A 27690-nucleotide genomic window follows, 5' to 3' on the forward strand; every position below is an offset into this window, starting at 1 on the left:
ATCACAACAGCAACGGCTTACAGCAATTTGGGATCAAACTAGAAAGCACTCTTAAGACCTTGAGTAATAAATATGATCTGGAGGGAGCAGAGTGGTTGTTGAGTGCCTTGATTCAGAATAAATTGAACCATAAGACAGTAGAGTGGCTATCTAACAGATATCACAAGGGTTACTTCGGGTTGGAAGAAATAAGAGTGGGCCTGCAGGAGCTAATTGTCCAACTGCAGACCAGCCAACCCATTACCTCTAGGAATACCACGTCTACAGACCCCAGTGCACCTGTCAAGTTCCACAAAAGGAAAATTTATCCCAATATCAATAATCATAAGTCACCTACTAAACGGGGTTACGTAGGCACATATCAAGTGACAGGGGCCAGTAATAGTGGTTCTACACATCAAAGCAAGAGGAGTAAGTACCACAATAAGGGTAGCCCAGTTGATAAGAGGTCAGGCAAAGAAAGGAGAGATTGTATCTTCTGCAACGGTACTCATTTCTCTAAGAACTGTAATGCCTATAATTCATGGAATGTTAAAGTAGAAAGATTGGAAGAGCTTGCTAGATGTATCAGGTGTCTAGGAAATCATAATGTAAGGGATTGCCATGCTAACTTGAACCATTGTTATCAGTGTACCAAGGGAAGACACCACATAGCTATGTGTAAGCGCGGATCTAATCGTAATGATGGTAACAATAGTACCGATAGTGATAACCCGGACACAACAGTAGCCAAGGTAGAGACTGCAGCTAATGTTGGTAATGATGGCTTAGCTGAGGTAGTTTTACCTGTGTTGGATGTGGTGATTAATGATAAACGGCGTAAATCCAAAACTGTAACAGCATTACTGGATCAGGGATCACAACGTACCTTCATAAAACGTAACTGCCTTAATGGGATGAAGGTACAAATGGGAGATCCTGCTATACTCAAGTTATCTGGCTTTCTCTCGAATAAGAAGGCCCAGTCTTACGACACTGTTTATGTAACTGTCAGGCTGGGCAATGAGAGAAAACGTATTAATGCCGTAATTTTGGATAGGCTCCCAGTGAAAATATCTACAATAAGGCTTGGTAACGCTACTGAAAGGCTTTCAAGTAAGGTAAATTTGACACCTTCTGGTGTAAATAATGATTCTGTGGGGCCAATAGATATTTTGATAGGTAGTGACTATTATGCCACCTTTGTAAAGGGTATGACAAAGAAATGCGGAGTCACCCTTCTCAGGACCGCAGGAGGTCACGTGATGTATGGCAGGCTTCCTCGTACTGATAATGAATGACTGGAGGAAGCCATAAATACAGTTACGGTGTGTCTTACTCATGAAATATCACCCCAGTATAAATATTCTTCAATAGAAGATGAAGTTGAACCTGTGTATAAATTATGGGAATTGGACAGCATAGAGATCAATGTAAATGAAGAAAGTCCAGATGATTCCTTTACTCAAGAACAATACCAGAAGGATGTTAAATTTGAATCGGGACAATACTGGGTGAGACTTCCGTGGAAGCTGAACCATCCAGACCTACCAACTAATTACCGGATGGCATATGGACAATTAAAAGCTCAGCTCTGCGAACTGAGCAAGACACCAGAACTGTTGACTGCTTACGTTGATATAATTAATGAGCAGTTAAATAATAAATTCATAGAGGAGGTACCTCCCGAGCAAGCCTAGATTTATGGTCACTATTTGCCACATAACGGAGTGAAGAAGGATTCTAAGACCACTCCTCTGAGGATTGTGTTTAATTGTAGTGCCAGGAATAACAAAAATGTGCCAAGTTTGAATGACTGTTTGATGACAGGTCCGTCGTTGATGGAAAAACTGGGAGACATATTATTAAACTTCAGGATTAAGAATTATGCCTTTACGGCGAACATAAATAAAGCTTTCCTGAGAGTGGGTTTGCAAGAGGCTGACCGGGATTGCACAAGGTTCTTATGGCCCGAGAATCCTAGTGACCCACTTAGTCCCCTGAAGACTTTTCGCTTCAGGAGTGTATTGTTTGGTGCTACCTCCAGTCCGTTCCTACTCCAGGCAACGATAAATGCACACCTTAAGCGTACGGGTGGTCCACTGAGAGGAGTAATAGGTAAACAATTTTATGTGGACAATTTCCTAGGGGTGACGTCTACTGAAGAGGAACTAATGAGCATATATGAAGGGGCTAATGAAATAATGCAAGGTGCAAATATGCCCCTGAGGGAATGGAACAGTAATTCGTCCAGTTTAAGGGCTCAAATAAATAAAGACAACCCTGGAGTTGAAGTGTCTAAATATAGTAATGTGCTGGGACTGACTTGGGACACAGAGAGAGACTTGTTATCGTTAAAGTCTAATAACTACATCATGCCCAATAAACTAACCAAGAGAGTCTTACTTGCGGAAGTTTCATAATGCTTCGATCCACTAGGCTTAGTGTCACCAGGATAACTCAGGGTAGTTAGTGTTAGCCACCCAAGATAACCCAGGGTAGGGAGTGTTAACCACCCAGGATAACCCAGGGTAGGGAGTGTTAATGTAGTGATACTGGTCCTGTGGGGAGCAGCAGCAGGATAATACTGCACCACCTCTAGGGGCCCTTAACAACAACAACAGTTTGGTGTGTGTCATGGGCACCAACACATGGTGTGTGATTCTCTCCTACTTTATCCATTTATCAGCGATGCAGATTACATGGTGAGTTTAAATATGTGGCCTGTAGTTATAACTTTTCTCTTGACATATGCAAGACATCACCATCCCTGTAGAAGCCATTATTAGATGTACTAGTCATTATATTTTGTTGTTGCAGAAGTACTATGAAGATTCTATGTTCAATAAAGCCTAGAGATAAGGCCTGTGTTTCTATCACAACAATTTATTGAACATAGAATCCTGGGCTACCTGGTGGTGATCCTGCGCTAGACTACATCACAACATGGAGCGTTTACTGAAACCTGAGAGGCTAGACTGTGACCCAGCTTATCAACGGCTGCTCAGGAATGGAAGCACTGGTTTAAGACTTTCGAAAACTTCTTGGGAGCCCTTCCTAAAGAAGATCTAGATAAACTAAGTCTGCTCATCAATTTTGTGTCACCTAAGATATATGAGGCTATTTCTGAGTGTAATACCTACGAAGATGCTATCAAAACCCTCAAGTCTCAGTATATTAAACCTACAAATGAAATCTTTGCACGCTATCGCCTTGCAACTCGCCGCCAGCAGATTGATGAATCCTTAGAGGAATACTTTCAAGCACTGAAAATTTTAGGTAAGGACTGTCACTTCCAAGCAGTGACAGCTGCTCAGTATTGTGAAGAGTCCATCAGGGATGCTTTTATCAGTGGCCTGCAATCACCAATAATAAGGCAGCGTTTATTGGAGAATAAAACTCTCGACTTAGCCGCTGCCTTTGACCAGGCAAGAGCTCTAGATTCAGCCCAGAAGAATTCTGAAGTATACAGTACCACTCAGCCTTCTCGAGTGGTAAGTGCTGCAATTCCTGACCAAGACTCTTGCAATGAAGTTACTGGGGAACCTGCCTCAGTGACAGCAGCAGCAGGTACGGTGTGTTTCTTTTGTGGTTTTTCAAGACATCCACGTCCAAAGTGTCCTGCTCGTGAAGCAATGTGCCATAAATGCCACAAGAAAGGTCACTTTGCTAAAGTATGTCGTGCTAATGCATCAACAAGAGCTAGTGCCTCCACACATTCCAGTGATCATGCGACTCTAGCAACAGTGACTTCTGCGGCTACTCCAAATTCACTGTCAAAGGCAGTTGTGAAAGTATTCATCAAAGGAACAGAAGTAGATGGTCTTATTGATAGTGGCAGCTCAGAGAGTTTCATCAACCTTGACTTAGTTAAACGGCTCTCCTTGACTCTACATCACTCATCAGGTACCGTTTCCATGGCATCAACATCTCTCTCTATTCAGACCTTAGGGTTTTGTTAATGGAAAGGATTATCAAGATGTACATTTAGCTATTCTGCCACAACTGTGCTCTGATGTTATCCTTGGTCAGGACTTTCAGAAGCTGCATGGTAGTGTCACCTTAACATATGGAGGTGAACTGCCTCCTCTTGTTGTCTGTGGACTTAGCACTTTAAGGGTAGACCCACCAAAGCTGTTTGCAAATCTTACCGCGGATTGCCATCCTATATCAGCTAAGTCACGCCGCTATTCTTATGAGGATCGGATGTTCATTGAGAAAGAAACTCAGAGGCTGCTGAAGGAGGGTATTATAGAACCGAGTGATTCCCCTTGGCGTGCACAGGTTGTTGTTAAAGATGGTTATAGGAAACGGAGACTGGCTATCGATTACTCTGAGACAATCAACAAATTTACACTTCTTGATGGGTACCCTCTACCTCGAATTGACGATACAGTGAACAAAATTGCTCAGTACTACGTGTTAAGCACAATTGATCTGCAGAGTGCCTATCATCAAGTCCCTATAAGGAATGAAGATAAACCATACACAGCGTTTCAGGCTAGTGATGGCCTGTATCAGTTTACCAGAGTCCCTTTTGGAGTCACCAATGGGGTAGCCTGCTTCCAACGAATTATGGATTCACTCATTCAGGAAGAGCAACTCATGGGAACCTACGCGTATTTAGATAATGTTACCATTTGTGGCAAGACCCAGGAGGAACATGATGCAAACCTTGATAAGTTTTTGGAAGCCGCCAAGAAGAAAAATATCAGTTACAATGAGGAAAAGTGCACTTTTTCAACTAAAAGGCTTAGCATCCTTGGTTATGTAGTGGAAGGAGGTTCAATATTCCCAGACCCTGAACGACTACGACCTCTACGGGAACTTCCAATGCCTCAAGACAAAAAGTCACTCCGAAGAACTCTTGGTCTCTTTGCTTATTACTCACAATGGATCTACAACTATTCAAGTAAAGTCCGCCCATTGAGTGCTACCACATTTCCTGTGACAAAGGAAGCAGAAGCCGCTTTCCATACTCTCAAACAGGACATTGAAAACTCAGTAGTTCAAGCCATTGATGAGTCCCTACCATTCGAAGTGGAAACGGATGCATCTGACATTGCCATTGCTGCAGTCTTATCTCAGGCAGGACGACCAGTAGCCTTCTTTTCGAGAACTTTTCAAGGATCAGAGAAATGTTATGCTGCTGTAGAAAAGGAAGCCCAGGCCATCATAGAAGCAGTTCGCCACTGGAGGCATTATTTAACTGGTAGACATTTCACCATAAGGACTGACCAACGGTCCGTGATGTATATGTTCGACAAGAGGCACAAAAGTAGGATAAAGAATGACAAGATATTACGCTGGAGGATGGAACTATCGTGTTATGACTTTGATATTCTGTACCGACCGGGTCAAGAGAACATCTCACCTGATGCATTCTCTAGGTCCCACTGTGGAGCAGCATGTCATGATTTGCAATCACTCTCAGCTCTCCACAAGGCTTTGTGTCACCCAGGAGTTACACGCCTGTACCATTTTGTCAAATCAAAGAACATGCCCTACTCAGTGGAAGATGTGCGACAAGTGATCAGAGCATGCAGAGTATGTGCAGAGTGCAAGCCAAACTTTCATCAGCCAGAGAAGACTCATCTCATAAAATCCACCCAGCCTTTCGAAAGATTGAATATAGATTTCAAAGGACCTCTACCAAGCACAAATCAGAATAGGTATTTCCTTAACATAGTAGATGAATATTCAAGGTTTCCCTTTGTATTCCCCTGTGCAAATATGGCTGCTTCAACTGTTATTAGTTGTCTTTCACAGTTGTTCTCTATTTTTGGTATGCCAGCTTATATCCATTCAGACAGGGGATCCTCGTTCATGAGTAACGAACTTCAGGAGTTTTTGGCTAGCAAAGGTATTGCCTGCAGCAGAACAACAAGCTACAACCCTCAAGGCAATGGTCAAGTGGAGCGGTTCAATGGTACTATATGGAAGGCAGTTACAATGACATTAAAGTCGCGCAATCTACCTGTTCAACACTGGCAAACTGTCCTACCTGATGCTCTTCACTCTATTAGATCACTGCTGTGCACAGCTACTAATGCAACCCCTCATGAAAGACTCCTCAACTATTCACGTCGTTCCTCTACGGGAGCCTCCGTGCCCACTTGGTTATGTCATCCTGGACCCGTTCTCCTGAAGAGTCACCGTAGGATGAACAAGACGGATCCTTTAGTGGAAGAGGTAGAGCTCCTGCAAGCTAATCCACATTATGCCCACATTCGCTACCAAAATGGTGAAGAGACTACAGTATCTACAAGACATTTAGCCCCAGTTGAAATCCCTATTAGTGTGGAATCTCAAGATACACCAATAGATGTGAAAGATGCTTCGTTTTCTCCTGGAAAGCCCCTTGAGACTACCCCTATGGAAATAGAGGATTCTGCTCCAGCAGTTAATCAAACCCCGCTGGAAAATATCGAACCTGGTGAAGAGGCTCAAGGGCTACGAAGGTCGGGACGTGTACGTCGCCCACCTAACAGTTTGGGAGATTACTGTCTCTGATATTTTAGAAGGGGGAGATTGTAGTGATACTGGTCCTGTGGGGAGCAGCAGCAGGATAATACTGCACCACCTCTAGGGGCCCTTAACAACAACAACAGTTTGGTGTGTGTCATGGGCACCAACACATGGTGTGTGATTCTCTCCTACTTTATCCATTTATCAGCGATGCAGATTACATGGTGAGTTTAAATATGTGGCCTGTAGTTATAACTTTTCTCTTGACATATGCAAGACATCACCATCCCTGTAGAAGCCATTATTAGATGTACTAGTCATTATATTTTGTTGTTGCAGAAGTACTATGAAGATTCTATGTTCAATAAAGCCTAGAGATAAGGCCTGTGTTTCTATCACAACAGTTAACCACCCAGGATAACCCAGGGTAGGGAGTGTTAACCACCCAGGATAACCCAGGGTAGGGAGTGTTAACCAGCCAGGATAACCCAGGGTAGGGAGTGTTAACGACCCAGGATAACCCAGGGTAGGGAGTGTTAACCACCCAGGATAACCCAGGGTAGGGAGTGTTAGCCACCCAGGATAACCTAGGGTAGGGAGTGTTAGCCACCCAGGATAACCCAGGGTAGGGAGTGTTAGCCACCCAGGATAACCCAAGAAAGTCAGTATGTCATCCAGGACTGTATATCTTATTTCCATTGGGGTCCTCAAACTTGTCCCCCAGGATGCGACTCACACCAGTCAATTAACACCCAGGTACCTACTTACTGCTAGGTGAACAGGACAACAGGTGTAAGGAAACGTGTCGAAATGTTTCCACCCTCTGGGTAACTCACTACAGTTGTGACCGGGTGTGGAAGTGTGAATTGCTCATTACTCTATAATTTGTTCGTGATTGTAGCCATGTATAAACGTAAGTAACCATTCTTACAGTATTCATTACCTTTGTAACTTGTGAGCTCATTACCTTTGTAAATTGTGAGTTCATTACCTTTGTAACTTGTGAGCTCATTACCTTTGTACCTAGTTCAGCTATCAAAACTTTGGAGCCCGGTCCCTGGATCCATTACGTACCTCTGTAATCTGTAAATACCTTTGTAACTTGTCATGATTGTGACCAGACCTACCTGGAGTTCATTACCTTTGTAAATTGTGAGTTCATTACCTCTGTAACTTGCTCAGCTATCAAAACTTTGGAGTCCAGCCCCTGGACCCATTATGTACCTCTGTAATCTTTTGACTACCGCCCACAGGATGGGTATGGGGTGCATAATAAACATATTAAACTAAACCCTCTGGGAATCGAACCCGGGCCCTCCGTGTGTGAAGCGAGACCTTTAGCCACCAGGCCACATATTAAAGTGACTCCTAAATCCTAATTGATAACTACAGAGAATGTTTTAGCCATTAAGATTCTTAATTACTTGACAGTATACAGAAAGGGTGGTGGAGTATGTGCCTACATTAGAAATGACTAAGCTTACAACCCAAGACCTGGAGTTTACCTGGAGAGAGTTCCGGGGGTCAACGCCCCCGCGGCCCGGTCTGTGACCAGGCCTCCTGGTGGATCAGAGCCTGATCAACCAGGCTGTTGCTGCTGGCTGCACGCAAACCAACGTACGAGCCACAGCCCGGCTGGTCAGGAACCGACTTTAGGTGCTTGTCCAGTGCCTGCTTGAAGACTGCCAGGGGTCTGTTGGTAATCCCACTTATGTATGCTGGGAGGCAGTTGAACAGTCTCGGGCCCCTGACACTTATTGTATGGTCTCTTAACGTGCTAGTGACACCCCTGCTTTTCATTGGGGGGATGTTGCATCGTCTGCCAAGTCTTTTGCTTTCGTAGTGAGTGATTTTCTTGTGCAAGTTCGGTACTAGTCCCTCTAGGATTTTCCAGGTGTATATAATCCTGTATCTCTCCCGCCTGCGTTCCAGGGAATACAGGTTCAGGAACCTCAAGCGCTCCCAGTAATTGAGGTGTTTTATCTCCGTTATGCGCGCCGTGAAGGTTCTTTGTACATTTTCTAGGTCAGCAATTTCACCTGCCTTGAAAGGTGCTGTTAGTGTGCAGCAATATTCCAGCCTAGATAGAACAAGTGACCTGAAGAGTGTCATCATGGGCTTGGCCTCCCTAGTTTTGAAGGTTCTCATTATCCATCCTGTCATTTTTCTAGCAGATGCGATTGATACAATGTTATGGTCCTTGAAGGTGAGATCCTCCGACATGATAACTTCCAGGTCTTTGACGTTGGTGTTTTGCTCTATTTTGTGGCCAGAATTTGTTTTGTACTCTGATGAAGATTTAATTTCCTCATGTTTACCATATCTGAGTAATTGAAATTTCTCATCGTTGAACTTCATATTGTTTTCTGTAGCCCACTGAAAGATTCGGTTGATATCCGCCTGGAGCCTTGCAGTGTCTGCAATGGAAGACACTGTCATGCAGATTCAGGTGTCATCTGCAAAGGAAGACACGGTGCTGTGTCTGACATCCTTGTCTATGTCGGATATGAGGATGAGGAACAAGATGGGAGCGAGTACTGTGCCTTGTGGAACAGAGCTTTTCACCGTAGCTGCCTCGGACTTTACTCTGTTGACGACTACTCTCTGTGTTCTGTTAGTGAGGAAATTATAGATCCATCGACCGACTTTTCCTGTTATTCCTTTAGCACGCATTTTATTTTGTGCGCTATTACGCCATGGTCACACTTGTCGAAGGCTTTTGCAAAGTCTGTATATATTACATCTGCATTCTTTTTACCTTCTAGTTCATTTAGGACCTTGTCGTAGTGATCCAATAGTTGATTTAAATAACAATAAACTGGAGATTCTATGGTTTGAAGTGCTGCTTCCTAAGACCAAACCCATCTTAGTAGGTACTAGTTACCGCCCTCCTACCCAGGACCAGTTCTTAGAAGACTTTTCCAGAGTCTTGTCCGGAGTTGAAAACAATTGCGAGACAATAATACTGGGCGACTTCAATGTCTGTTTTCAGCAGCAAAATAACGGGCTATGCAAAAGGTATAAGCAAAATCTGTCAATCACCACTAATACCGTACCGGAGGGGTTCAAGGAGGCCAGAGTTACTCCTATCTTCAAGAAAAATAGTAGGTCTGATGTAAGCAACTATAGGCCTGTTAGTATACTCAGTAAAATATCTAAAATTCTAGAGAGGGCGGTGTATTCTCAAGTAGTTAAGTACCTTAATGACAACAACATTCTCCATAGCTATCAATCGGGCTTTAGAAGATCCTACTCAACCGACACCTTCCTTATTAATCTGATGGATTACCTGAGAACTGAAATGTCAAAGGGGAACCTCATAGGTATGGTAACCTTAGACCTGCAAAAGGCCTTCGATACTGTCAACCACAATATATTATGTAATAAACTTCAAGCTATCGGTATAGGTTCTGTAGACTGGTTTAAGTCCTACCTTAGCAACAGGAGACAAATAGTCAAAATCAACAAAACAGAATCAGAACCCCTGCCGATAACATGTGGAGTTCCCCAAGGTAGTATTCTGGGTCCCTTATTATTCTTATGTTATGTCAATGATATGCCTATCAGTGTCAAGTGCAAACTCCTACTGTATGCAGATGACAGTGCTCTGTTAGTGTCAGGTAAAGACCCACAAGATATTGCTAATGTTTTAACACTGGAACTGGAGTCCTGCAGCAAATGGTTAGTAGACAACAAACTATCATTACACCTAGGGAAAACTGAAGCCATTCTCTTTGGCACGAAACATAAACTGAGAAGGGTAAATAATTTTAATGTTCAATGTAATGGGGAGCCCATCACTTTGGTTTCATCAGTAAAATATTTGGGAATCCCCTTTGACCCATGCATGTCAGGAGAATTGATAGGGAACAGTGTAGTAAAGAAAGCGAATGCCAGACTGAAGTTCCTGTATAGACAAGCACAGTGTCTACCTACTGAGGCTCGCAGGACCCTATGTCTAGCCCTTATACAATGCCATATGGATTACGCTTGCTCTTCATGGTACTCTGCCTTGACAAAAAAACTGAAAGACTGCAAATCACCCAGAACAAAATCGTAAGATTCATCCTGGGGCTGGGACCAAGAGAACATGTAGACCAGGATGAATTACAGCAGTTGGATATGCTGAATGTTGAAGACAGAGTAAAACAATTGAAGCTAAATCATGTTTATAAAATTGCTCACAAACTATGTCCAGAATATCTTGCTGTCAATTTTGTCAAGGTTGGGAACCAAAGCAATCATAGTACTAGGGGGAGAGAGCACAACTTTGTAGTACCCACAGTCAGTGGCCAGACGTCAGACACCTTTTATTGTACAGCAATAAAGAAATGGAACAGACTACCCACAAATGTCAAGGCCAGTCATAGCGTGAACCAGTTCAAGAAGAGTGCCAAAAGGTGTCTGATGAATGTAGCTACAGAAAGGGAGGGGAATGATTTTCTATTTTTTAGCTAACATACGTGTAAATTTTACCTTATTCCTAGTAATGGCCCTCGTATTGTAGATAGTCTTAATGACCTTGGTGTAGTAGATAGTCTTTTTAGTATGATAATAAGATGTTATCTTCATTGTAGAATAATAAGAAAATATTATAACCTTTATATTATAATAATAAGGTAAAACGACCCCAATGGAAATAAGTCACTCTGTCTGACTTTTTTGGGTTATCCCAGGTTTTCTACACATATGGTGCTATGTATGATAATTCTATGTAACTGTATTTGTGTATACCTGAATAAACTTACTTACTTACTTATTCTCTAGAGTTTTGGACATCATACTGGGTACACTAACAGACCTATAGTTGCTGACATCCGACCTACTAATTTTTCTTGAAGGTATGAGTATGGAAGAAATGATTATAACCGGTAAGCTAGCATAAGGCCTCGGTCAGGTGACCAGAAGCTCCAGCTGTGGGTCATCATAAAACTAAGACCAGCGCCAGGAAACACATGTCCTGTTTCCTGACCAACCTTAACCCATTGGAAATAAGTCACTATGTCCGACTTTTTTGGGTTATCCCAGGTTCTCTACACATATGCTGCTATGTATGATAATCTATGCAACTGTATTTGTGTATACCTGAATAAACTTCCTAACCTAACCTAAGATAAGAACAATTCGAGCTTCCTTGAAGGTCTCCTGGGCGGTATAAAGTGAGATGTGACGGTAGAGTTTGTGCGGCTCCTCCACCTGAGTACATCTTTACGCCCAACAATAACAACAACACTAAACTTCAGTAATTCTCATTAAATCTTTTAATAACAATTTACAAGATAAACAATATTGAATAAGGTAATTAGTAATGATGTCAAAATGTTTTTATTATATAAAGTAAAGAAAATAAACATAAAAGTGAAGAAATAAGTGTTCCTGAGCCATGTTGAACTTTCTTAGAAGTTTACCTAGAGGTTTCTTCAGTATAAGTGAAGTTTACATAGAGGTTTCTTCAGTGTAAGTGAAGTTTACATAGAGGTTTCTTCAGTATAAGTGAAGTTTACATAGAGGTTTCTTCAGTGTAAGTGAAGTTTACATAGAGGTTTCTTCAGTATAAGTGAAGTTTACATAGAGGTTTCTTCAGTATAAGTGAAGTTTACATAGAGGTTTCTTCAGTGTAAGTGAAGTTTACATAGAGGTTTCTTCAGTGTAAGTGAAGTTTACATAGAGGTTTCTTCAGTATAAGTGAAGTTTACATAGAGGTTTCTTCAGTATAAGTGAAGTTTACATAGAGGTTTCTTCAGTATAAGTGAAGTTTACATAGAGGTTTCTTCAGTATAAGTGAAGTTTACATAGAGGTTTCTTCAGTATAAGTGAAGTTTACATAGATGTTTCTTCAGTGTAAGTGAAGTTTACATAGAGGTTTCTTCAGTGTAAGTGAAGTTTACATAGAGGTTTCTTCAGTATAAGTGAAGTTTACATAGAGGTTTCTTCAGTATAAGTGAAGTTTACATAGAGGTTTCTTCAGTGTAAGTGAAGTTTACATAGAGGTTTCTTCAGTATAAGTGAAGTTTACATAGAGGTTTCTTCAGTATAAGTGAAGTTTACATAGAGGTTTCTTCAGTATAAGTGAAGTTTACATAGAGGTTTCTTCAGTATAAGTGAAGTTTACATAGAGGTTTCTTCAGTATAAGTGAAGTTTACATAGAGGTTTCTTCAGTATAAGTGAAGTTTACATAGAGGTTTCTTCAGTGTAAGTGAAGTTTACATAGAGGTTTCTTCAGTGTAAGTGAAGTTTACATAGAGGTTTCTTCAGTATAAGTGAAGTTTACATAGAGGTTTCTTCAGTATAAGTGAAGTTTACATAGAGGTTTCTTCAGTGTAAGTGAAGTTTACAGAGGTTTCTTCAGTATAAGTGAAGTTTACATAGAGGTTTCTTCAGTATAAGTGAAGTTTACATAGAGGTTTCTTCAGTGCAAGTGAAGTTTACATAGAGGTTTCTTCAGTGTAAGTGAAGTTTACATAGAGGTTTCTTCAGTATAAGTTAAGTTTACATAGAGGTTTCTTCAGTATAAGTGAAGTTTACATAGAGGTTTCTTCAGTATAAGTGAAGTTTACATAGAGGTTTCTTCAGTATAAGTGAAGTTTACATAGAGGTTTCTTCAGTATAAGTGAAGTTTACATAGAGGTTTCTTCAGTGTAAGTGAAGTTTACATAGAGGTTTCTTCAGTATAAGTGAAGTTTACATGCTCCTATGATGACCTAGTTACAAGCAAAACTGCACTACCCAACATAGCACCCAGAATGACCAAAGATTACCAACAGTGAAACCTACAAATCGAAAATAATAAAGATCAAAGGAAGACTGCCCTCAAACCCAAAGCAACACCCCGCTGCCAGCTGAACAACGTAACCCTAAGCTTTGTATAACTATAACTTCTTCTTAACTACAACAATTCCTGTAGTATTATGAGGCACAATCTCAGAGGAAACAGCACCAAGGCCAGCAAGAAAACACCGAAAAATCAACTATTCAACAAGTGTAGTCAGGACGAAGCCAGCCCAGCTACCACCCCTCTCACCACCGTTCACACCACAATAATAACAACAAACATGGCTGCCCCCAGCCCATACACCTCTCTCTTCCCCGGATTCAACCTACCAAGTAGTCTCTCAGGTATGACCAATGATCCAGATACCCTAAAGACATGCATCTCCAACTTAGTTATTGAAAATGTGAATCTTCGAGAGACGCTAACAAAACAAGACACCAGGATGACACAACTCGAGAACAAAATCCTCAGTCTTGAACAAAAGTTATCAACACCAGGAATGACAAACTGTGACAAGACCATCCAAGCAGTCATAGATAGCCATACCCAACAAATAATATCTCTTAACACAAAGGTTGAAGAAGCAGTAAAAGAATGGAAGAACAACTTAGATAACCAGTTCAGTGACTACTTTGCTCTCCAAGAAGATAAAACTGAACAAGATAAACTATCGGACGCAGTAATAGTTAACAGTCCACTTTTTCCCAGTGATATGAACCAAACAAACAGTAAAGAAATTACTCTGCAGATCATAAAGGACCAAACAAGTGTTATTGTACCAGAGTCAGAAATAAAGGAAGCCAGGTTACTAGGATCCCATGGTAGAAAAAGTGTTATGCTCAGATTCCACTCACATGACAGGAAAAAAGAGTTAATAATTGCATCTATTAAAGTAAAGAAAGAGGTATACATAAACGAGTGTCTTACCAAAAAACGTCAGAACCTCCTGTATAGTCAGAAAACTTAAGCGGGAGAATAATGACATAATACACCAATGCTTCACATGGGATGGGAAAATTCTAGTTAGAAAAACAAATGTAGGTCAACTGTACACAATCACGATCGAGAATGATCTATCATGATTTCTCAGGGATACTAATCTTACAGAGAATAGCTAAACAATGTCCAACCTAAAAGCCTACGTAGTGTAGTGTATGTTTTGCTCCATTATTGTTCAAATTTCATAGTACAATCTCTTAGTAATTAAATAATCAACTACCTCATTATGTGATTTTACTAGTAAGCATAAGTCACCTTATGTAATTTTCTTATTTACTATTGTTTGCTTAAATATTAGCTGAATTGATACTTTCTCTGTCCATATTACTACCTCATATTTTTTTAAATACTATTAATTGATATTACTTACTAAAATTAATAATTAATTACCAATTTTACTATCAGTACAATTTACTCTTAACTTTACCTTTGACATCATTTAATTACCATTACTTGTCTAATTACCATAACCTGTTTTAATACCACATATACTATCTTAAAGTACTCTTAAATACCTTGTACTGCCAAATAACCTCTAGTATAACTACCAGTGCAATATTGAATCCAAATAACTGTTCTTAAAATTTAATACTTGAATTAAACATTACTTTTTCATTTTATTTTTGCTAATTAATATTTTTTTGTAATCATTATTACTTACTAAAATTTTATTAAACACAATATTTACTACCAGTCAATTTTACTTTTGTACATTAATCATTATTTTATACTTTTCATAACATTTTGTTGCCAAATTTTCAAGTTTGTATATTCAACTCCAACCTTTATATTATCCTTTGTACCTGTGTACCTGTCTACCTGTGTACCTGTGTACCTGTCTACCATCTTACTATCATATTATAACCAAGTCATTGCCATTGTTATTTTTACATATTATTCTTTTGGTACTTTAATTTGTGAATTTTATCTTGTCAGTTTAAATCTAGTTATACTCTTGATCTTAACAACCTATATCAGACCCTAGTGCAATTGCAAGTACCATTTTAATTTGTATTTTTATATTATAAGTTTATGCCTAGTTGTACTTTAGGTCATTCTAGCTCAATACTTAGACAACACCTAAACTAACTATACCTAGTTGTACTTTAGCTCATTCTAGCTCAATACATAGACAACACTAAATTCATTATACAGTGGACCCCCGGTTAACGATTTTAATCCGTGCAAGAGGGGTAATTGTTATGCGAAATAATCGGTATGCGAATGAATTTTCCCCATAAGAAATAATGGAAATCAAATTAATCCGTGCAAGACACCCAAAAGTATGAAAAAATTTTTTTTTTCCACATGAAATATACATTTTCCCACACACAAAGAGAAGGATACATGCACAATAGTAGAGTAGTACATGCACAGTATATATTGTGCATGTACTAGTCTACTAAATGAAGAATAAATGACACTTACCTTTATTGAAGATGCAGCAATGACTGATGAGACACTGTGTCCTGGGAGTGCCTTTTCCTCCTGAGTACTGTAGGTCCTGTTTGGCATTTTCTTCCAGAACAGGCCTTATCACACTATGTATGCCACTACGATTCTTAAATCTCTCAAACCAACCTTTGCTGGCTTTAAATTCACCAATATGAGCACTAGTTCCAGGCATTTTTCCCTGTTCACCTGGGTGTTAGTCGACTTGTGTGGGTTGCATCCTGGGAGACAAGATTAAGGACCCCAATGGAAATAAGTTAGACAGTCTTCGATGACACTGACTTTTTTGGGTTATCCTGGGTGGCAAATCCTCTGGGGTTAATTGTTTCTTGGTATTCTCAATAAGCCACACCAACAACGGTGCTACAGCAGCAGCAGCAGCAGCTGACAGTGCAGCAGCAGCTGACAGTGCAGCAGCAGCAGCAGCTGTACCACCAATAGTAGCGATGGTTGATTGGGGTTTATTATACAACCTGGCCAGCTCGGAGACATGCACTCCACTTTCATACTTATCAATGATCTTTTTCTTCATCTCTATTGTAATTCTCACCCTTATTGCTGTAGGGTTGGCACTAGAAGCTTTCTTGGGGCCCATGGTCACTTATTTTCCAGAAAAAGCACCGAAAACACTGTAATAATACGAAATATTCCGATTGTATGCTTGGATGTTACCGCGGAGGCTGGCTGGTAAACAATGCCACCGGCGGAACATGTGAGCGTGGCTCAGGCCGCACATTGGACGCGTCTCGGAAGAAAATCGGTAAGCGGGTTTTTAAGCGGTATGTGAGGCAAAATTTTTGCAATTAAAGTAAGCGGTATGCGAAATAATCGCTATGTGATGCCATCGTTATGCGGGGGTCCACTGTATTAGACCTTAGTGCAATTACAAGAGTGAGTCTGGTGCCACTTGTAATTTGTTTTTTTTTTTATAGTATTAGTTTATACCTAGTTGTACTTTAGCTCATTCTAGCACAACACATAGACAATATCATTTTCATTATGTTTATTAGTGACTGTACTCTATATGACGAAAGTGCTTTAGCAATATACTTATCCAAACCTCCCACCACTACAGAAATCAGTATTAGAACTCAGCACATAATACAGGATGTAAACAACCACTATTTAAACCTAAAAGATGAATGATCACGTTGACCCTGATCTAAACCTCCATAATCTAACACTCAATCAAAACTTACTGGAAAGTAACTGCCTTTGTTATACAGCATCACAAGCCAGCACTATCCTGAACACTGCTCAAAGTCTATCAGTTCTTAACTACAACATCAGGTCCTTAAGCAAACACTATGATGACCTCCTGGCACTCCTTGAGTCACTAAAGACACCCTTCTCCTGCATTATTCTTACTGAGACCTGGCTTAAGCAGGACACAGTAGATATCTACCCACTACCAGGATACACAGCAATCCACAACTGCAGACCATACCAAGTTGGGGGTGGTACTGCAATCTATTACTCTAATCAACTATCTTGTATTAGCACTAATTGCTTAAGTGATGAATATGGGGAATACATTTTTGCCAATTTTACTGTAAAAAAACTCAAGATGCCTATAACAATCGGTGCCATATACAGTGGACCCCCGCTTAACAATCACCTCCAAATGCGACCAATTATGTAAGTGTATTTATGTAAGTGCGTTTGTACGTGTATGTTTGGGGGTCTGAAATGGACTAATCTACTTCACAATATTCCTTATGGGAAAAAATTCGGTCAGTACTGGCACCTGAACATACTACTGGAATGAAAAAAGTTCGTTAACCGGGGGTCCACTGTACTGGATACCCCACACAAACATCCCAAACTTCAGTGAGAATCTAAAGTCACTAATAACAAATGGACAAATGAACAAGCACCACCTTCTCTTAGCTGGCGACTTCAATATCAACCTTGGCCTACCAGATGATCAAGCTGTAACTGATCTCATCAACAATATGAACAACACACTTCTCATACCAACAATAACTAAACCAACCAGGCTGACTGAGACAAGTGCAACCATAATAGACCACATATGGACCAATATACTATTCCCGCTTAAATCAGGGATAATCACAGACTGCACTACTGACCACTACCCAACCTTCCTCTTAACAAACATTAGTAAGCCACCACTCGAATACAACAAAGTTTCATTTAGACTCCATGACGAGGCCCCAATAAGGAATTTCACAGCAGACCTAGAGACTGTTGACTGGCATACAGAATTCTCCAATGCCAATGGTATAGACGATTGGACAAAAATTTTTCTTAACAAAATACTTAGACTATACAACAAACATTGTTCTATAAAAACGAAACGGATCACAAATAAACGGCTTGGTTGCCCATGGCTAACCAGCAGCATTCTGAAATCCATTGATAAGAAACACCAATATGAAAAGCAATATAGACAGGGCTTAATACACAAATATATTCTTAAACAATATTCAACAGTTCTCACCAAATTAATAAAGAAAGCCAAACAAATGTACTACTCCAGCAGATTCACTGACACAAGAGGAGATATAAAAAAGACCTGGAAAACACTTTCCCAGATTCTGGGGACCCACAAACTGAAAAAAAACAAGAATATTGTTCTAACTAACCCTCATGAAACACCACTGCATCTCACTGATACAGCTAGCAAGATAAACGACTTCTTCTCAAACATAGGATCTAATCTTGCCAGTAAAATCCCACATACCAGTGTCCATGCCGGAGACTACCTAGATGGGAATTTCCCAAATTCCTTCTATCTTGTACCAACTGAGCCCACGGAAGTCACCGCGATCATAAAGTCACTTAAAAATAACTCGGGGAATCTGTCTCACGTCCCACCATTATTGTACAAGTGAGCGGCCCAGGTCCTTTTGCATACTATTACATTACTTTTTAACAAGTCACTAGAAACTAGCACTTTCCCGACACTACTCAAGACAGCAAGGGTTACACCAATACATAAAGGTGGTGACCCTACAGACGTAAACAACTATAGGCCAATATCAAACTTACTATTGCTATCCAAAATCTTCGAGAAACTCGTGCACAAGAGACTACTATATTCATTTATAACGTCAAAAAACATAATCAACCCCTGCCAATTTGGATTAAAAAAAAATAAAAGCACTAATGATGCAATTATAAAAATGCTAGACCTGCTTTACACAGCATTGGTTTCTTTCAATTTAATTTATGGCTTTTAGTTTTTCCTGTATTTTTTGACTCCTGTAAGATTCTTTTAGTTTAAGTTCGATGTTTGCTACTTCTCTGACCAGTGCCTCCCTTTGTATTTCAGATATATTGGCTTTTTTTAGCCACTCTGTTATTCTTTGTCTCTGCCTGTATAGGGAACACCTTTCTCTTTCTAGTTTACTTCTTCTCTTCCTTTTCCTTAAAGGAATATGCCTTGAGTATACCTCAAGTGCCAGAGAGTTAATTTGTTCTAGACACAGGTTTGGATCAATGTTACTTAGGATATCTTCCCAGTTTATATAATTTAGGACCTGGTTGACTTGGTCCCACTTTTTATGTTTTTGTTATTGAAGTTGAATTTGGTGAAGGCTCCCTCGTGTCTGATCACATTTTGTTGGTCTGGGGCCCTGCGCATACATGTCTGAAGCTCTATTATATTGTCATCTGAGTATATTGTTTTTGACATGGTAATATTTCGTATCAGATCATCATTGCTACTGAAGATGAGGTCCAGTGTATTCTCCAATCTTGTTCGCTCTATTATATTTGCTGGTGTAAGGTGAATTTGGTGAAAAGACTTAAAAGCTCATGAGTGTGTGAGTTTTCATCTGAGCTGCCTCCTGGGGTTATTTCTGCTACAGCATTATTTGCCACATTCCTCCATTTTAGGTGCCTTAGGTTAAAATCCCACAGGAGCAAGATGTTTGGGGAAGGAGCTGGAAGATTTTCGAGACAGTGGTCTATTTTCTAAAGCTCTCAATATAGACAAAACCTGCTTCATACATTTTTCAAACAAAGCATTAAATATCCATCTAAACATATTGGTAAATGGTTCCCCCATTATAAACACACTGAGGGCAAATTTCAGATCCATATCCAGCATATAACTAAGAAAGTTCCCAAAATAGTAGGCATTCTTTCCAAGATACAATACTATGTACCCTAAATGGCGCTCCTTACTTTATATCACTTACTAATATAAGCTTACCTCACCTATGGTGTTTGTGCTTGGGGATCTACCACGGCCAGTCACCTTAAACAAAAACCTGTGGTGTGGATGCTCACAAACTCCTGCAGTAGACAACACACCCCACCACTCTTTGAGAGCTTGAACCTACTTAATATACAAAAATATACACACTTATTATTGTGCCTATTATGTATATACAAAACATTAAACTCCAATATAAACCCTCCATTCAAACTTCTAGACAGCTACAACAAAACACCCAGGGATAACATGAGGCCCAAAACACTTTTTGACATCCCTCATATCCGTCTCACACTATGCAAAAATTCAATGCACGTAAAGGGCCCGAAGATCTGGAACTCTTTGTCCGAAACAGCAAGAAGTCCCCTGCCCACAAATCAATTTAGGACCATACTTGAAGCTCCTTTCATCTCTCAATAATAACCATACCCACACTATGCTAATCTCTAACCAAGTTTAAAGCAACTCTCCCAAATATTTTATAATCCCTTATCTATTAAACCATTATTACAAACCTAAAAATGTATGTTTGTGTCATAAATTGTACTACATCATATTAATAACAGAGTAAAATATTGGAAATTTGAAATTTGCCACACTTTAACTTTCTAGACTTAAGTAAGTCTTTAAGTACATATTAGGTTAAGTCTGCCCAAAATGCCCTGCATGATAGTGGCTTTCTTTGTGCCAATCAAATTATGAAATGTAAACACACATTGTAACCTTTGCAAGGAAGTAAACTTTTGTTTGTTTCAGGATCATGGCAGCAGTAGTCAGTTCAGTCATAAAATTGGTATTCCAGCCTTTATCCAGGAGCATGGCAGCAGTACTAAGCTCAGTCATGCCATCATCATTTAATTACTCATAATAATAATCCACAGCATGTTTTGTGAACCTCACCCATCACTTAAAATAAATTTGTCACACATACTGAATTACTGACAGAAATGGGATATGACATAATAGTGATTTTGCATCAACTCTCATAAGATGACGGGGAAAACTGACTCACGAAATTGTAATGACATGATTGCAAACAAACCCTACCTGTGGTATGGTGTTTTTTTTTTTTTGGGGGGGGGGGGGGAAACCTGTAACAGTCAATAATGGCATTAAGTTTCTAAGACTTGGTGTTTGTAAGAAGTTTCACTTTTATTTATGAAATTAAATCTGCATGACAGTGTACTACATTTATAAAACTGAAACCCTGCTAATGTCTCTCTTCTTTTTCAGCTCTTGTTCCATCAGAACTATCACCTGAACACCAACTTCCAGAGTCCTGAAGCTTGTATACATACACATTATCCAGCTCTTGTTCCATCAAGACTATCACCTGAACACCAACTTCCAGAGTCCTGAAGCTTGTATACGTACACAACATTATCCAGCTCTTGTTCCATCAGAACTATCACCTGAACACCAACTTCCAGAGTCCTGAAGCTTGTATACATACACATTATCCAGCTCTTGTTCCATCAAGACTATCACCTGAACACCAACTTCCAGAGTCCTGAAGCTTGTATACGTACACAACATTATCCAGCTCTTGTTCCATCAGAACTATCACCTGAACACCAACTTCCAGAGTCCTGAAGCTTGTATACATACACATTATCCAGCTCTTGTTCCATCAAGACTATCACCTGAACACCAACTTCCAGAGTCCTGAAGCTTGTATAAGTACACAACATTATCCAGCTCTTGTTGCATCTGAACACCAACTTCCAGAGTCCTGAAGCTTGTATAAGTACACAACATTATCCAGCTCTTGTTCCATCAGAACTATCACCTGAACACCAACTTCCAGAGTCCTGAAGCTTGTATAAGTACACAACATTATCCAGCTCTTGTTCCATTAGAACTATCACCTGAACAACTTCCAGAGTCCTGAAGCTCGTATAAGTACACAACTTTATCACAAATACGTACTTTGTTGACTGTCAACTCTTATTATCTTGAAGTGAAATTTAATGTCCTGGCTTCTACATTATCACAGCCAGTGGATGTAACTCCACTTTCAAAATTTTATTTTGGAACATTAAAAAATTTAAAATTTAGTGCTAGGAAGTAAGTCATGTACTACTGACTGGTCTGGCCCTCACAAGACCAGTGTGCCATCTCTTACTATGGCCGGTTTAGCACTTTTTGATTATAGTAACATTCTCTTATAGTGTGAACAATTCTCTTAATTGCTTATAAAATTGATTCCCAGGTTGATAAAAGTAGTTAACAAATGTATCATGTTTGTTAAAGCTAATTTGAATTAAGTCAGACTTTGTACATCAGTACTTATTGCACAGTGGTTGTTACATGTGTGTTTACCTCTTAAAATAAATTCTGAAATTTTTTTTTTATGGAACACTGCTGACATAAGAGTCAGTATTAGTGATCAGTGTCTGAAATATTTTTAAAGGTTCGAATTTTATACAACATATTACAATGTGCCTTTAGGAGTTTGGATTATGATATATGAATTATGTAATATAATTAATTAAAACTGACTTGTTGACTTTGAATATATTGAATATTATATACAGTGGACCCCCGGTTAATGAACTTTTTTCATTCCAGTAGTATGTTCAGGTGCCAGTACTGACCGAATTTTTTCCCATAAGGAATATTGTGAAGTAGATTAGTCAGTTTCAGACCCCCAAACATACACGTACAAACGCACTTACATAAATACACTTACATAATTGGTCGCATTTGGAGGTGATCGTTATGCGGGGGTCCACTGTATATTTAAAATTAATCATGACTCGTGATTTTGGAAGCAATTATGTACTATGACTTTTGGCATGTTTATATGGCTCTTCCTCTGTTATTATTTAATTTAGAATTAATTTATTGAACCAGGTTTACTTAGAGAAGTCTGTTGCAACTTTACCTTCCCTCTAAGAAACCTTTTTTTTCACTTATTTTGCTGCTGTTTTCTTGTCTTTCTGATAAGTGTATCACTGAATAACTCCTATGGGTTTACCACTTTTTAATACCTAAACTATATAAAATAAGCATGAGTATCCCTGCTAAAGAGAAACTTTATCAATGTTCAGTGTGCCGGAGGAAATTTAGAGAACTATCAGATATGATACAACACACAAGAGTCCATACAAGAGAGAAACCATTCCAATGCACTGTTTGTCAAAGAGATTTTGGGAGAAAACAACATCTTACACAACACATGAAAATTCATTCTGGAGAGAAACCATACACTTGTGCGGTGTGTAACAAAGACTTTAGACGGAAATCACATCTATTAACACACACAAGAGTTCATACAGAGGAAAAACCTTATCAATGTTCAGAGTGTTTAAAAGAATTTAAGCAAAAATCAAATTTGTCAGTACACATGAGAGTTCATACAGGAGAGAGACCTTACCAGTGTTCAGTGTGTCTTAAAGCCTTTATAGATAAAGGAAGTTTAGTAAAACATGCTAGAATTCATACAGGAGAGAAACCATTTCAGTGTTCAGAATGTTCAAAATGCTTTTCAACTCAAGGAAATCTAAAGATACACAAAAGAGTTCATTCAAGAGAGAAACCATATCAATGTTCAGAGTGTCTGACAGCCTTTTCAAGTACTTCTACTCTAAAAATGCACATGCGAGTTCATACTGGTGAGAAACCATACAAATGTTCAATGTGTGGAAAATATTTTAGGCATAGCTCAGGTCTACTGTCACACATACAAACTCATTCACAAGAAAAACCTTTTCGGTGTTCTGAGTGTCAGAAAGATTTCAAAAGAATGTCGTATCTAATTAAACATATGAAGGTTCACACTGAAGTGAAACCATATCAGTGTTCAGTGTGTCTAAAATGTTTTAAGCGGAAACCGAATCTAATCTTACACATGCATGTTCATAGCAAAGAGAAATCTTACGAGTGTTTAATGTGCTTACAAAAATTTAGACAAAATTCAACTTTAAAAAAACACATGATAGTTCATTCAGAAAAAAAACCCTATCAATGTTCAGAGTGTTTAAAATATTTTAAAACAAGACCTACTCTAATAATGCACACTAAAATCCATACAGGAGAGAAACAGTATCAGTGTATGGTGTGTCAAAAAAAATTTACTCAACAAATACACATGACAAATCACATGAGTGTTCACACAGCAGAGAAACCATACCAGTGCTCAGTGTGTCAAAAAGGCTTTAAACGTAAATACACTCTGGTAATGCACATGATACTTCATACAGGAGTGAAGCCTTACCAATGTTCAGAGTGCTTAAAGAATTTTAGAAATAAATCAGAACTAGTACTGCATATAAGAGTTCATACAGGAGAAAAACCGTATAAGTGCTCAGACTGTCTAAAAGAATTTAAACAAAAATCACATCTAATGTTACATATGCGTAGTCATACTCAGGAAAATCCATATCAGTGTTCAGTGTGTTTAAAGAATTTCCGATACAGATCCAATCTAACAAAACACATTAGAAACCATTCAGCAGAGAAACTTAAAAGCTGATATTTGAATGACTAGGAACCAATTAATTATAATTTATCAACTCTTTATTTCACTGATCGTGTTTTGTACATGAATATGGCTGTGAGTTAACAAGTACTTATGAAAAACATGTACACAACTAAGCACAGGTTGACCATCACTAATCCGGCAGTCAGTTATCCGGTTCCATCAGTAATCCGGCACTAATTTCAGCTAGTATAATTTCAAATTTCATCATTATACTGACTCAAATTTCATTATACTGACTCAAATCATTAAACTGACTCAAATTTCATTGTTATACTGACTCAGAAATTGTGCAGATTGGTGTAAATCCACAGCAGCAAGCCAGTGGAGGAGAAAGCAGTGATGAAAACAAGGAAGATGTAGCAGAAAGAGTCTCTATTGATAGGTTAAGCGTATTCTAACCTAACCACTCTGTAATCCAGCAAACTCACTAATCCGACACACTACGGGTCCCAATGATGCCGGATTAGTGATGGCCGACCTGTACATGGGTTGTTTATTCAGAATGACGCCACTGTCAGTGTTGTCAGTTATTAGCTTAGTACAGAAGTTGTGTAGTTGTAAGTACACGGCTACTCACAGTGTAGTCAGTATGTTAATATATAAAGTGTGTTGTTGTCACCATGTGAACACTTCTAACACTGAGAGAATTATGCCTCCATCATTTAGGCCATTTGTTATGAAGTTAGACCTTTTGTTGTGATTCTTTGAGGATATATGTGTTTGTGCGACTGTATGTGCATTTTTGTTGTGTGTTTGTAAGAGTATGTGTGTATGTGTGTCTGCTTACTTCTGTGAGTATGCACACACATATTCATGTATGTGCACTTGTATAGTGCGAGTGTTGTGATTATATAAGAACAATTCAACACAAAAATTATGATATCGCTTTTCAATTATAAATTTAATACTGATGCCGCAGTAATGCTTTCACTTTCTCCAACCTTGATTAGTGTTATTAAGGGGTCTGTATGTTAATGTAGGTGTGAGAGGCGAGTAGTATTTTATTAAATTTTTTTTATTAATACATCGGCCAATTCCCACCAAGGCAGGGTGGCCCAAAAAAGAAAAACTTTCATCATTCACTCCATCACTGTCTTGCCAGAGGGGTGCTTTACACTACAGTTATAAAACTGCAACATTAACACCCCTCCTTCAGAGTGTAGACACTGTACTTCTCATCTCCAAGACTCAAGTCCAGCCTGCTGTTTCCCTGAATCCCTTCATAAATGTTACTTTGCACACACTCCAACAGCATGTCAAGTATTAAAAACCATTTGTCTCCATTCACTCCTATCAAATACGCTCATGCACGCTTGCTGGAAGTCCAAGCCCCTTGCACACAAAACCTCCTTTACCCCCTCCCTCCAACCCTTCCTAGGCCGACCCCCACCCCGTCTTCCCTCCACTACATATTTATACATACTCAAAGTCATTCTGTTTTGTTCCATTCACTCTACATGTCCGAACCACCTCAACAACCCCTCCTCAGCCCTCTGGATAATAGTTTTGGTAATCCCACACCTTCTCCTAATTTCCCAGCTATGAATTCTCTGCATTATATTCACACCACACATTGCCCTCAGACATGACATCTCCACTGCCTCCAGCCTTCTCCTTGTTGCAACATTTATCATCCATGCTTCACACCCATACAATAGTGCTGGTACAACTATACTCTCATACATTCCCCTTTTTGCTTCCACAGACAAAGTTCTTTGTCTCCACAGACTCCCAAGTGCACCACTCACCCTTTTCCCCTCATCAATTCTGTGATTCACCTCATCCTTCACAGACCCATCTGCTGACATGTCCACTCCTAAATATCTGAATACATTCACCTCCTCCATATTCTCTCCCTCCAATCTGATATCCAGTCTTTCATCACCTAATCTTTTTATCCTCATAACCTTACTCTTTCCTATATTCACTTTTAATTTTCTTCTTTTACATACCCTACCAAATTCATCCACCAACCTCTGCAACTTCTCTTCAGAATCTCCTAAAAGCACCGTGTCGTCAGCAAAGAGCAACTGTGACAACTCCCACTTTGTGTTTGATTCTTTATCTTTTAACTCCACACCTCTTGCCAAGACCCTAGCATTCACTTCTCTTTCAATCCCATCTATAAATATATTGAACCACGGTGACATCACGCATCCTTGTCTAAGGCCTACTTTTACTGGGAAATAATCTCCCTCTCTCCTACATACTCGAACCTGAGCCTCACTGTCCTCGTAAAAACTCTTCACTGCCTTCAGTAACCTACTTCCTATACCATACACCTGCAACATCTGCCACATTGCCCTCCTATCCACCCTGTCATATGCCTTTTCTAAATCCATAAATGCTACAAAAACCTCTTTACTCTTATCTAAATAGTGTTCACCTGTATATTTGACTGTAAGCACTTGGTCTACACACCCCCACCTTTCCTAAAGCCTCCTTGTTCATCTGCTATCTTACTCTCTGTCTTACTCTTAATTCTTTCAATAATAACTCTACCATACACTTTACCAGGTATACTCAACAGACTTATTCCCCTATAATTTTTGCACTCTTTTATCCCCTTTGCCTTTATACAAAGGAACTATGCATGTGCATATACAGTATACTCATTACTTACCTTAATGTAGGGTGAGTGGTGAGTATTTATTGTACAAAGAGGAAGAAGAACAAAGAATGGAAGAAATATAAAAGATGTTCACAGTAGAGGGATTAGCTGGTGTTTGTCTGTGTGTTTACATTCTCTGTCTCTAGTGGCATCTTAAGAATAGATTAAACTCAGTGAACAAAGTATGTCGATGGTAATAATGATGATGATGATGATAATAATAATAATAATAATAATAATAAACCATACCCCCGGCCGGGATTGAACCCGCAGTCATAGAGTCTCAAGACTCTATGACCGCGGGTTCAATCCCGGCCGGGGGTATGGTTTATTTGCAATCGTGTCATTACGATTTCTTGAGTCATAATAATAATAATAATAATAATAATAGTAATTGTCGCTCTGGAGTGCTTTAAATGTCATACGTATTTTGTATAGGCTTAGTAGCTGACATTTAAAGCGTTTGAGCGATTATTATTATTAATTATTATTAATTACTATTACAACCTCTCCTAACCTAACGACGGAGTTCCGTTCCTAAGATAACGGAGTTAAACAAATTCTTTGCTAAGTGAGGAGCATACTATAATGTAGTGAGTTTGTGTCAACTATCTCTGATATTGTTTTAATGTCACCTTTGCACCATTTATAAAATTTCTGGTATATTTTTAATTCAGTTCAAGTTTATTCTCTATAAGGGTTACAATGAGGGGTTTACAGGTTTTGGGTATTGTGT

At 39.2% G+C, this 27690-nt stretch overlaps 1 protein-coding gene across 1 annotated transcript; it reads left to right on the forward strand.

Moving 5' to 3' along the window:
* Positions 1 to 11650: 11650 nt before the first annotated feature.
* Positions 11651 to 27201, forward strand: LOC138855327 (zinc finger protein 271-like). The gene is made up of 2 exons (XM_070104197.1): positions 11651 to 11745; positions 21091 to 27201. The coding sequence occupies exon 2, from the start codon at positions 22871 to 22873 to the stop codon at positions 24332 to 24334; it is 1464 nt and encodes a 487-aa protein (XP_069960298.1). The 5' UTR covers positions 11651 to 11745; positions 21091 to 22870; the 3' UTR covers positions 24335 to 27201.
* Positions 27202 to 27690: the final 489 nt, after the last annotated feature.

Source organism: Cherax quadricarinatus, chromosome 89 (assembly GCF_038502225.1).
Source record: "Cherax quadricarinatus isolate ZL_2023a chromosome 89, ASM3850222v1, whole genome shotgun sequence".
Taxonomy (NCBI): domain Eukaryota; kingdom Metazoa; phylum Arthropoda; class Malacostraca; order Decapoda; family Parastacidae; genus Cherax; species Cherax quadricarinatus.

Excerpts from the sequence above, each read along its gene's own strand:
- LOC138855327 (XM_070104197.1), top strand. The coding sequence starts at position 22,871 with ATGAGTATCCCTGCTAAAGAGAAACTTTATCAATGTTCAGTGTGCCGG.